The sequence below is a fragment of the Triticum aestivum genome, chromosome 7D, assembly GCF_018294505.1.
Source record: "Triticum aestivum cultivar Chinese Spring chromosome 7D, IWGSC CS RefSeq v2.1, whole genome shotgun sequence".
NCBI classification, from domain to species: Eukaryota; Viridiplantae; Streptophyta; class Magnoliopsida; order Poales; family Poaceae; genus Triticum; species Triticum aestivum.
The window spans coordinates 154626471-154639324 of NC_057814.1; the positions used below are offsets into that span (position 1 = coordinate 154626471).

The window sequence follows — 12854 nt, forward strand, 5'->3', positions numbered from 1 at the left end:
CATGGCGATAGAAACACAAAGTTTTTCCACAATGCGGCCACGACAAGAAAGAAACGAAATTTGTCTAAAGAAGCTTCTTGATGACACGGGAGTGTGGCGTCAAGGTACGGCAAAAATTAGTGACCTTATTATGCAGTACTTTTCTGGTTTATTCACAGATCAAGTTGATGCTCCTGTTCCAAATGGCTTGGCATTGGTTAAAAGAATAGTAATACATGACATGATTAATGCTTTGCCAACTCCTTATTAATTCAACCGAAGAGGTCAAGAAGGCACTATTCGATATTGGCGATCTGAAGGCCCTGGGACCGGATAGCTTGTACGCTATATTTTACAAGAGGTTCTGGCCCATGCTTGGAGAAGATCTTGTTGATGAAGTGTTGAAGTCCGTCAATTCAGGTATAATCCCACTGGGGTGGACACTGCTATAGTTTTGATCCCAAAAATAAATTCTCTAGAGAAAGTGACTCAGTTCCGGCCTATCAGTCTATGCAATGTTCTTTACAAGGTAATCTCAAAGATGCTAGCAACAAGGCTGAAAGTTGTTTTACCAGACATTATTAGCCCAACGCAAAGTGCTTTTGTTCTTGGGCGTCTGATCACCGACATGATCTTGGTATCTTATGAATTTTTTCATGTGATAAAGAATAGGAGAGATGGCCATAATGGCTGGTGTGCGGTGAAGCTAGACATGCATAAGGCATATGACTTGGTTGAATGGCCATTTCTGGAAGATATTCTACTGAAATTAGGATTTCGTGAAGAGTGGGTTAAACTGGTTAAGCAATGTGTTAGTACAGTGGAATACCATGTACATTTTAACACAGAAGAAACAGAAACTTCTAAACCGTCTAGAGGCTTGAGACAAGGCGATCCATTGTCGCCTTATTTGTTTCTGTTATGTACTGAAGGATTGACTACTTTGCTGAATAAAGTTGAGGAAGAAGGGAAGCTTAATGGAGTGAAGGTGTGTAGGGAAGAACCGACCATCACTAATCTATTGTTTGCAGATGATTCATTAATCCTGATGAAGGCCAATAATGAGAATGCTGAGTGTCTGAAAGAAATTTTTGCATCATATTGTGCCGCTTCGGGACAGAAGATTAGTGTGGACAAGTCAAGTGTGTTTTTAGACCTGAAAATAATACTAGAGTTGAGATGAAGGAACAAATTTGCGGTTGTTTGAATATAATGACCGAGGCACCATCTGATACTTATCTAGGGTTACCATCCATAGTGGATTTAGATAGGACAGTCTGTTTCTAGTTTTTGCTTGATCGAGTTATGAAAAAATTATGGGATGGAAAGAAAGGCAACTTAAACAGGAGGAAAGGAAGTGCTACTCAAATCAATTGTATAGTCTATACCATCTTATCCAATGTCGGTTTTCGAAATTCCAAAATAGATTTGTAGAGGAATTACAGACGCGGTGCCGCATAATTGGTGGGGTGGCGGTGACAATCAGAGGAAAATGCACTAGTTTGCCTGCTTAAAGTTGTGTGTGCCAAAGAAAAAAAGGTGGAATGAGATTTCGAGATATTCATTGTTTTAACCTAGCCGTGTTGGCGAAATAGACTTGAAGATTAATTGATAATCCTGATTCCCTTTGTGCCTGTGTTCTCACAGCCAAATATTATCCAGATTGTGATATTTTGAATGCAACTTTGTAAAATAAAGTCTCATTCACATGGCAAGGTATTATGTCTGGAATGCAAACAGTAAAAAGAGGTCATATATGGAGGATCGGTAATGGTAGTCGGATCAATGTTCAGGATGATGAATGGATCCCTAACTCACCTACTAGGAAAGTGATCACGGCTCATGGAGGAAATTTACTATCAAAGGTAAGTGATTTAATTGACCATGTTACGAGTCGTTGGGATGAAGAGTTGGTTTCTAAAACATTATGGCAAGTTGGCTTGGTGTGGATCCTTGCGAGTCTGTTGCATGAATTTGATATGTTGGACTTCCTAGAATGGAACTTGTGCAAAAACGTGATATTCTCAGCGAGATCGGCATACTTTGTGGAGTGGCACAACAAATATGGACATAAAATATCAGGAGAAAATACAGCCAAACCCTCACGGAATTCACCAATATGGGGGCGATCTGGAGCTTAAGCTGTCCTGCCAAGGTTAAAATTTTCCTCTGGCAAACTTTGTTAGGATCGCTACCATGTCAGGTGACTTTGGCTAACAGACATATAAAAGTCAGTGGACAATGTTCTATGTGCGGTATAGGAGCGGAAGATACCAAGCACCAAATATTCACTTGTGCAAAAGCTAAAGACGTATGACGGTTACTGAGTTTGGACTTTGCTATTGATAAAGCATGCAATGTGGATCATGCGGGAGAAGTTGTGCTAGAATATTTATTGCTACAACCAACTGAAGAATGTGTGGTCCTCGGTCTGGGAAATTCAACGGAAGCAACTACTATTGGTTCCTGGTATTTATAGTGGGAAAGGAGAAAGTTAGTGCATAATGTAAAGGTCCAGGAATCTAAATTCATAGCAATTGCAATCAGAGCTTTGGTTGCTACTATGGCGAGTGATGCAAATGCGAGGATCAAGCGCATGGCTGGGAAAAACCAAGGAGCAACTATGTGAAGCTAAACCTGGATGGGGCTTTTGACCCAGACTTATTCAAGGGCTCGTATGACGTTGTCATTAGAGACTCGAATGGTTCGTCGTGGTAGGAAACAGGGAAAACGATTGGTGTGGAGATGCGCTTATGACCGAGGCACTGGCCTTACGGTTCGGTCTCAATTTGGCAATTACAGTCGTGTGTAACCGCATAGAGGTGAACTCTCGCAACATCAGTGTGATAGAGACAATGAAGAATAAAGGTCGTTCTTTTGGTCTATCGGTGGCAGTTTTTTATGATATATATCACCTTGCATGTGATTTCCCGCATATTATTTTTGAGCATGCTCCTAGAGAAACTAATTGTGTTGTCCATGATTTAACCAAACTAGCTAGAAGTAAGGTGTGTGCAGGGTGGATGGAAGATTCATCCATAAAGATTGTTGATACTCTTGTAAAAGATAATATAGTAACCACCATGCAATAAAGAGTACTTCGATATAAATAAAAACAGTGAAATCCCCCCAAAATCATGCACATGCGAGGGATCGAACACGAGACCTCCCGCTGTTAACGCACGTTAGAGCATCTATAGCAGACCCCGCATAAGTGGTCAAACCCGTAAAAAATTTGCGTTTAAAGTTTTGGGCGAAAAAATGTCCAGAACAGAAACCGTAAAAGTGGTCCAACCCGTAAAATTTTTAAGGGCCACTGCAAATGCACACCCGAAATCCTTATCTTTGGAGATTGGAAGGCCGAATCTAGGGGGGCCCGTATACCGGTCAAACCTCGTCGGAGCAAACATGCCACCACGGAGTTTGCCGGAATCCGCCCTAAACTTGCCGGAATTCATCACCGCGCACCGGATAAGGCCGCTAGGCGCCGCAATCGATCGCCGCCGCTTCAAATTGGATGAGCTCGACATAGCCGTGGCCTCCCATGACCTCAGCATGGCCGCCGGAATCCTCCCGGCACGGCAGGCAAAGGGGCACAACTCGGCTGGCAATAGAGTAAGGCGCGGACGGCGGAGGCGGCGGGGCGTGGCCGGCAAGGCTGGGCGTGAACGACGGGGGCGACGGGGCGTGGCCGGCGAGGCTGGGCGTGGCCGGCGCGGTGATGGGGCGTGGCCGACAGGGGCGGGGTGCGGCTGACGGGCGATAGGGCACGGCCGACGGGCGACGCGGCATGGCCTACGGGCGATGGGGCGCGGACGACGGGGTTGGATGCGACTGGTGTGGCCGTCGCAGCCGGCTGGGGGAAGGGGAGGCAGCGGCCGGACTGGAGGAAGGAGCTCTTTATTCCAGTTTTACAGTTTGTTTTACAATATCTGTTCGGCCGCAGCTAAAATGAACCCTTAAAATGCATTTTTTTCAACCCGTATCCCAGTTTTGCAGTTTGCTATTTTAAGGGGGCTGCTAGAGATGTTCTTACTAACCATCGGGGGTTCATGAATGCCAAAACTGCTGTGGAACGCGAACCTTTAAGAACTAAAGTAGGTGGTAGATCTGAATATTTTCTCAAATTTCAAACGCATTTTTTTAGAGGATGCATATTTTTTAAACGTGGACTTTTCAAATTTGTGAAGAATTGTTTTAGAAACTCGAACATTGTTTGAATCTGTGAAGAATTTTTGAAAACATGAACATTTTTTGAAACTCTAGAAAAATATGAAAACACGGACAATTTTTAATCTGTAAATATTTTTTGAAAGCGGTACATTTTAAAAGCTCTGAACAAAATTTGGAAAAGCAAACATTTTTTGAATCTCTGGATAACTTTTGAAAATGTGAACTTCTGTTGAAACTCAGAACAAATTTGAGAACGAGATTTTTTTTTCATATTTGCGAACATGGCAGCAAAATTTGAAAACGACAACCCATAGGTGAGACCACTAAGCTGCCACCTGCCAATGCTGCTACTTCAATTTTTTCGTGTTGTTTCATTCCTTTTCTTGAGATAATACATAACACATGCCAACCCGCCCAGTTATCGTATAAAATCACTTAGAAATTTAAGACTAATTAAGTCTTTGAAGAACCTAGTATATCTCATTTACTTATTACGATTGTTTATGGATAATAAGTTGATCCTTATTAGCGACGTGTTCGCATGGTGTGCAGTTAGGGACGTGTTCCACCAGAATTGGAACCCTAGGTCGGGATCAGAATTATTGGATGTGCTGCAATCGCAGCAGGGGGCCAATGCTAGGGTGCTATGGCGATGCGTGGGAGCGTTGTTGTGGTCCCTATGGACGATCAGGAATAAAATGACGATAGAAAAGAAGTTCTTTGCTCACCCGGCTGATGTAATTTTCAAATGCCATCTTTTTCTTCAGATGTGGACACCGTTGAGGAAACAACGAGATGATGAACTCATGAAGGCCATGATGGAGAAGATCAGCAACAGTATCTCGCGGCTTCGACACTCGGCTAGAGCTGGTTCTTGACTCTTTTGGCTGCGGTAGTGTTTTGGGGCGACATGGTGTGATGCTGCAGTAGTATTGTGGTCGCCTTAGTTGGATCTTTGATATTTGAACTTGGTTATGTAATGAGCGTGTGGCCTGTGGTATGGCCGGACTATGTTCGGTTTGTAAGCTACTCGAACCTTGTGGTGCTGCCTGTTGGCTTTATTAATTTAAAGTCAGACGCGTCTAGCGTCTTTGTTCCAAAAAAAAAAGTTGACCCTTAGTGAATTTCATAGGCCAACACTATCTTATTCTTAAATCAATGTAAAACTGATAGTAACTTAAAGAAGCGCGAAAGTGCTATTGTGAGCTCGAGCTCAACAGTAAATTTAGTAAACAATTAAAAATCCAATAAAATTTTGGCAAGAAATATTGATTTTTCTTACATGCGTGCAAATTTTTGTGATGGAATCACATTCATGCAGGTCTGGACAAAAAACAAAATCGGTGCTCCAAAAACACACTTTTTGGAGCAATGATTTTTTTCCACACCTCCACGAGTGTGATTTTTATGAAGAAAATTTGCACGTGTTTAGCAAAAATATCAATGTTTCTTGCCAATAAAAAATCATTTTTTTTTGTTTTTTAAGTAACTTTTTAAAATTTACTGTCCACTCAAACTCACACACTCCATGTCCAAATAAGTGATGATTCTTCAGGCTGGTCATAGTGATGAGTAACTTAGACTAGTAACATTTTACTATTTTTATAGTGGGTAGTGTCATATGTGTGATAATAGAGACCTTTCTTGTTACTTTGTAGAGTTATTTTTCATTGCGAAGTGCTATATGATAGTAACATATTATGTTATTTTATTTGTCTCTCTCATCTTTAATTACTTACCACATCAACTTTTTTCTCTATGTGACATGAATGTTATTGCGTATGTTATTCTCACTAAGTAGTCTTAGAAAACCTTACGGTGGTCGTCGCTATAATAGACGTCCGTTGACCACTACATTTCAGTAGTTACAAAGCAACAAAATGAAACAGAAGGAAGATTATTAATGAAGTCACAGTTTCCACTTCTCCTTCTTTGCTCCTCCCGTAAAATATATTCTATGATATTTCCACTTTTGTACAGGTTCCGGAGATTTGTATCGAGCAAAAATGGTACGAATATCCATATATTAAAACAGCAAAAAGTATTTGAACTGATATTAGCAAGACAACAATTTTGGAGCAACGTTGACAAATCACACATATCTTGGTGGAGCAATGTTATTCGCGCAAAACGTCCACTTTCAGCTAGGTTGACTTACCCAATTTCTCTCCCATATGCAGTTATGTAAACCTGTGATCGGCAAGCAATTATGGACACCCAAACTTGTGATAAACCGTTAAGAATTAAAAAGGTAAATTCTTCTCATCGTAATTTGAGCGGATGTTTTAGATCAAACCCGTGCACTTCATTGACCCATCCAACGTGTGTTCAGTTCATAAGCACATAAATTTCCTCGATTTCCTAGTATTTCGGAATATTTATGATTTACTTTCAGTTTTTATATACAAAATTGCCCACAAATTTTCACGACTGGATTTCCAAGTGTTCACACGTTTCTTGGCCTGCTGTGAGATATCACCCAAGCTCTGTACTACCTTGTGTCTTTGTTTATAATACCATATCATGCTATGTTCTAAATATTTTACTTTCCACTAGAAATGTTAACTACACGTTGGAATACCATATCATTTTTACTTGTGAATTATGGTCATTTGAATATTGCTCATATTTTCCAGTAAACTACAAATGAATTCACGGGAGGGGAAAATAGTGTTTGGTTAATTACACATCAGGAGTCCAAGGCGGGGAAAGAGACAATGTGCAACAGAGACGAGATAACTAATATTTACAACTGATTACACAGCCAATGAAATCAAAATTGACATTATCACACTCGAAAGAATATGGAACTGGACTACGGTGGCAGCAGGGGACCTTAGAAGCTACGAGTACTCGTGCCTCGTAGCCATACATCATATGAACTCAGGGTTGCACCCAATCTTTGCAGGAAATATAGTAAGACAACACTAAGGAAAGAGGTAACGGCGAAGGAGTTCTTCTGGGGCAGTCAAAATGAAAATAGTTTGTATTTCACTTGTACGCTTACCTACAGAAACAGCATAAAATGTGAAATATTAGTACTGTGGTGCAGAGGATGATTCACAGCAGAACAGCACAGCTGAAGAAGACTAGGTTATTAACTTATTACCATTATGGTCAGCATGGCTTTCTCCTGTCAACTTTGAAAGGGATGTTTAGCCATCTCTTCCTTGGGAACCGCTCTTTGGTTTTCTTTTCACTCGAGTCGTCATCTTCACTTCCGCAGCCCTCCATGTGCTGATCCTTCACTTTCTTTTCTTTCCTCTGGTTTTTTTCTTCATCAAATTTGAAAGAAGGTGATGATTTAGATTTATTCCTGCTCGAAGTCCGTTTTAGAGGTGGATTGTTGGTATAGGATGCATGGATTACATTCCTTTCATTAAGAAGCTCGTCAATCTACAGAAGGCCACGAATACCCAGATCAGACCATCATAAGGAGCAAAATGAGCTAAAGCATCAGAACCAAACATACCGTTTGCATTTCTTGTGTGTATTTGCTAGTCATTTCTGTGAACTTTGCCAAGACCTGCAAATCGTGTTGTTTAAGAATGTAACCCTGCCATGCTGATGTGCAAAGAAAGAACCTGATAGAAAATAAATGTAAAGAACAGTGAGCACATACTTCACGGTACTCTGTCTCGAATTTAGACAGCTCAGCTCTTTTTGTGAGTATCTTTGCCTCAACACTCTGTAGCTTCTCCTTTTCAGTAGGGAAAGATTCAGCGCAAACAATCTCTATAGTATATGTTGCACTTTTGAAGAAATTGTCACCTGAATTAGGAATCGAGTTTAGGATGTCCCACACTGCCTAAGTTAATTAACACCACAGCAATCAATAAACGACATTACCATAGACGGCAAAAAAGTGGGTTCCTGGTTTCAGTTCATTAATGTCACATGGTTGGAAACTATCCAACCTTTTAAAGAATGCACTATCAGGATCCTTCGCAGCTGGTGCCTGAAAGTAACCGGAGCTTAGAAAGGTGGAAAATACCATCGAATCACTTGGATAACCCAAAGAGAAGAACTTTTGTAAACTCACTGAGTTATTTTGCTCAAAACGATACACAGGGAACCCAAGAAAGTACATTCCTGCAGAAGAAACTTTGCTGGCCTTTACACTATCTTCCTGCAGCAAGCTGCATGTTAGTGAAACATACTCAAGCAGCAACACATCACAAATCTAAACACAACAGTTGTTCTAGTACATTTGATAAACGGAAGCTCATCCAAGCAAATATTTGCTACTTTCATGGCATTGCAGTTTAAGAATAAATCTACCATACAAAAAAATACAGATCCTCTAACTTGTTCATGTCAAGTTTAGTACTCCCTCTGTTCAGAAATATAAGATGTTCCAACTTTTTTGTGAATCAGATGTATATAGACACGTTTTCAATGTGTTTGTTCACTCATTTCAGTCCGTATGTAGTCCATATTGAAATATCTAAAACATCTTATATTTATGAACGAAAGGAGTAATACTGTAATACCACAGGTGATGTGCTATTTCATATTGTCATACTTTAAATAATAATAATAATAAATTATTAAGACAAATAGTTCACAAATTATATTGCTCAGAGTAGTATATACTCCCTCTGTAAAGAAATATAAGAGCGTTTAGATCACTAAAGTAGTAATAGTGAGTAATTACAGAGGGAGTAATAGTGATGCACTGATGCTTGACTCCTCCAGCCGATTTAAATTATTTAAGTTATATATGAATAAGCATTTCTTTTAGTATCAATGGGAAAAAGGAGTGAAATAAGTTTGGTATATGTACCTGAAGTGCAAGGCTCAACCCACCATTTTCTTCGAGCTCAAAATAAAGCAGCTGCAATTAAAGAAAAAAAACAGAGTCATGTTCTATAAAGGCCCAAGTAAAGGAAAACATTGTGAAATTTGGAGCGCTTCAAATATCCATTGAATAGAACATGCACTAAATGCTTAAACTATGACAGACATAGCACAATAAAAAAACTCATCTCATAAAAAAATTGTACAGCCTCAGAAAAACAGGTGTATACAAAAAAATAGTTACACCAGGGAATAATATTAGGGTTTTGTCAAATATATTCCTAGAACTGTTTCCTTCACTGGCTACTTTGTACTCCCTTTGTAAAGAAATATATCACAGTTCTGACCACTTTGGGTCTATAGTACAGAGGAAGTAGATGTACATCACAAAAAGGGCAGCCCAGTGCACGTCCCGCTTGCGCAGGGTCCGGGGAAGGGTCTGACCACTTTGGGTCTATAGTACGAAGCCATTCCAAACATTTCTGCAAGAGGCTGTTTCCAGGACTCGAACCCGTGACCTCATGTACATCACAGTTCCAATAAAATTATGGCTTTGGCAGAAAAGGGCTACCATATAGTGACAAGTTTATGGGTTAAACATTGCCCTAATATAACTCGTATCACAGCATAGACAATAATTGTCACTATCACATCATGGTTAGTTAATGCTAGATACCATCAGAATGGGGATCTCCCCATCAATCTTTAAACACTGGCCTGCATACTCCATACTCTTGGATGTGAGATGTCTTGGGCCCTCCCTCCCTCTTGAGAGTCACAGCACATGTGCCAATGCATGTTAGTTATAACCTGGTAGGGCAAAACTATTTTTTATCACCTAATAATATGTTAAACAATTCTGACTCTCGGCATGAAAATAGTGTGATGTGGGTTGTCTATTAGCTTTGCCATGTTGGATTTTGGGTGATCTGGAAGAAAGAGAACTCCAAAGACAAGTAGAAAACCCAGGCCATCTCTTACGTCTATCGGCACAGAGCATGTGGGCCAATTTTCAGTGTTCAATAGAGTAAACCATTGTCTCTACCACTTTAGTGGGCTCGTGGCTGTCTAAAATATTGATACAAGATAATGTGGAGCCATGGGAAACACACTTATCTCTGCTATGGGAGATGGCCTTATATGACTCATTTCTGCCAAGATTTGTTGAATAGTAACCTTCCAATTGAACCTAGAGCCGTGAACAAACTATTACCCCTACCTACATAGTAGGATCACCCACACTGCATTCTACATGCTCAATCTACCCACTGGACTTCAAGCAAAAGGTCAGTTTGTCTTTTTGTTTCATTTGTGGCAACCAAAAGCAATCTCGTATGAATAAAGGGCCTGTTTGGTTGAAACCTAAGAGTACCTAAGCATGCCAAACATTTTTGGCCTAACATGGCTAACTTGTGGCTAAGAATGATGAAGCTACAACTTAGCTTGGTCAAGTGATCTTGTGAAACCTTCATAGGTCTATGATTCATGAGACCTAACTACAACAAAAGGTTTGGCACGCCACACACCTAAGTCATGGCTACAAACCAAAAACTTGGCTAAGGAGAGTGGCAGGGTCCTTTAGTCAGTCACACAGTGCACTTAAGAAAGTGAAAACAGGAGCGCAAACTGAAAGAGAAGGAAGAATTGGCAGTACTAATATGGTTGTAGTTCAATCATTGTAAAAAAGGAGAGCCAGATGTTTACCTCATGGAATCTTACAAGGAATCATACATTCTCCACGACACACAAATAAAAAGTTTGAACAATACTCTCACATATCACAGAATTACACATCCATTGAGTGAACTTAAACAGAGGAAATAATAGGAAAGGTATTTTGCTTCTGAAAACCGACCTTAAATTTGCTTTTTTCAGTTGAATGCACACGGCAAACTAGCCCCTTCTTAGCTTCCTGTTCTGTGATGTCTACAGAATAAAAATGAGCTGTTTGCTTTTCCACCTGGACACATGCAACAACTTAAGTCTTACTAACACGGAAAAGAAACATCACATAATGGACAGCTAGTTGCCAACCTTCTTGCGCACAGGGTTTCCTAGCTGGAGCTGCGAAACCACAATAGACCCATTTAATGCTTCCTCCAAAACAGTTGCTGAAACAGTTGTCTTAATTGGTACACCAAGCTTGCTGCATATATGTGCATAAAATCAAAACAACAGCAAGGCACAGGCTAGCAAATTACTGGAGGAAAAATGTACCATTTAGAAAGTGTACCTGAAAATAGCTGCAAACATGGTGTTTACGGTATTGAGACTGGATAGGTCCAGCTCCAATTCCTGGCTATCAGTTTCGATGGCCTGAAACATCGTGCAACAGTTACCATACCATGTTCAGATAAAATGGTTAACACACACCGATTCATCAGTTGATTACCTCGAATCCTGACGTGTCGTACTGCCGCCTCTTATGGGGATCCGACAGAATGCTGTAAGAAAAGGTGACTTCCTGGAACTTGTCTGATGCGACAGGGTCATCAGCATTCTTATCCGGATGGTACCTGCCGAAATTTAGCAGTAACAACAACACTGAAATCAGTATGTACTTGATTTCTACATCAAGCTACCATTACATGCACCGATAAACGTTTTGAAAAGAAAAAAAGTGGCCCCCAACCGAGACTGGAAAGAAAAGCCTAAACACGCAATTGGTGACAGACGTAGCTGAAAACTTCACTAAACAAGCACACGCAAAGGTGCCTGAATGATGTCCAAAATGCGCACTGTTCCGCGCACATACGAACGAAACCTCCCACCTAAACACGGACACGCCACACCAGTGTGGTGAGGGGGAAAAAAACAACAACAGCAGCACGAAGATAGCCCGAATCTGAGACAGAGCCGGCGAGCGGCCTTACTTGAGCGCCATGCGGCGGAAGGCGCTCTTGATCTCCTGGTCGGTGGCGGTGCGGGCCACACCGAGCACCTCGTACGGGTCCTTCCTCTGCGGCGGCGCCGCCGCCGCCGCGGCCGAGTCCCCCTTGTCCGACTTGAACGACCCGAACCTCGACCCCGCCATGGCCGCGGCCCTCTTCCTCCTCCTCCGCTGCAGCTCCCACCGGCCGCTTCCAAACCTCCACAATCCCAGCCGCAGCACGCGCGGGCTGTGAGATCTCGCCCCCGCAGAACGTCCCGGTCACGCCCCGCCCGACGCGCGCGCCGCGAGCGGCCGGCCGGAAGGGGGGGTGGCGCGGCGGGATAGGGTCACAGCCCCCTCCCCGTCGCTGCGGCGGCGCGCCCCGCTAGACGTCGGCTGTGCGGGATTCGAAATGGAGGGCAGGGCGAGGCGAGGCGAGGTGGCGAGGGAGGCCGGCAAAACGAGGAGGGAGGGCTGGAGAGAGAGTGAGGTGGGTGGGGGAGGTGGCGTCATATTAGGTGTGCCTCGCGGTGGGGCCCGGCGCTCAGTGGGGTTGGTGCATCCGTTGTGGGGCCGGGGGCGGCGGTGGAGGGGGCGCAGGCTGGACTGACTGAGCCGAGCGTTGGCTCTGGCTGGCGGTTAACCGGTAGTGGTAGGCCTCGTGCGGCCGTCGGCTGCTCCTGCACGTGAACGGCAGTTGGGTCAGGGGAAAATATCAGATGCTATAGGTGCTCCAAGAGCTTCTCAGGCATTGGATCTGAAATCCAACGATCATCTACAGATGCGCTGAACCCGATTTGCAATACCAAATTTCTGAGGATGTTTTTGAATAAAAGCGTGAGCTCTCTCCTCGGCCTTCGGATCTCAGATCTAACGGTTGAAAAGCTCCTGGAGCACCAGATATCCTCCCGTTGGGTCAGGGTGCCCGGGATAGCGGCTAGTTAAGGCGGGCGCCGGCCGGCCGACGTTTTCTACCCGCCGGCAAGATCTCCAGCTTTGAGTTTTTCCTCTGTTTTCTCAGCTGTGAGTT

At 42.6% G+C, this 12854-nt stretch overlaps 1 protein-coding gene across 1 annotated transcript; it reads right to left on the bottom strand.

The window, feature by feature from the left end:
• Nucleotides 1–6788: 6788 nt before the first annotated feature.
• LOC123165129 (chaperone protein dnaJ 16) lies at nucleotides 6789–12318 on the bottom strand. The gene is made up of 12 exons (XM_044582763.1): nucleotides 11826–12318; nucleotides 11345–11468; nucleotides 11186–11268; nucleotides 10987–11098; nucleotides 10808–10912; nucleotides 8939–8989; nucleotides 8195–8281; nucleotides 8002–8110; nucleotides 7775–7923; nucleotides 7625–7678; nucleotides 7262–7548; nucleotides 6789–7159 (listed from the first exon to the last, which is right to left on the bottom strand). The coding sequence occupies exons 1-11, from the start codon at nucleotides 11984–11986 to the stop codon at nucleotides 7270–7272; spliced, it is 1314 nt and encodes a 437-aa protein (XP_044438698.1). The 5' UTR covers nucleotides 11987–12318; the 3' UTR covers nucleotides 6789–7159; nucleotides 7262–7269.
• Nucleotides 12319–12854: the final 536 nt, after the last annotated feature.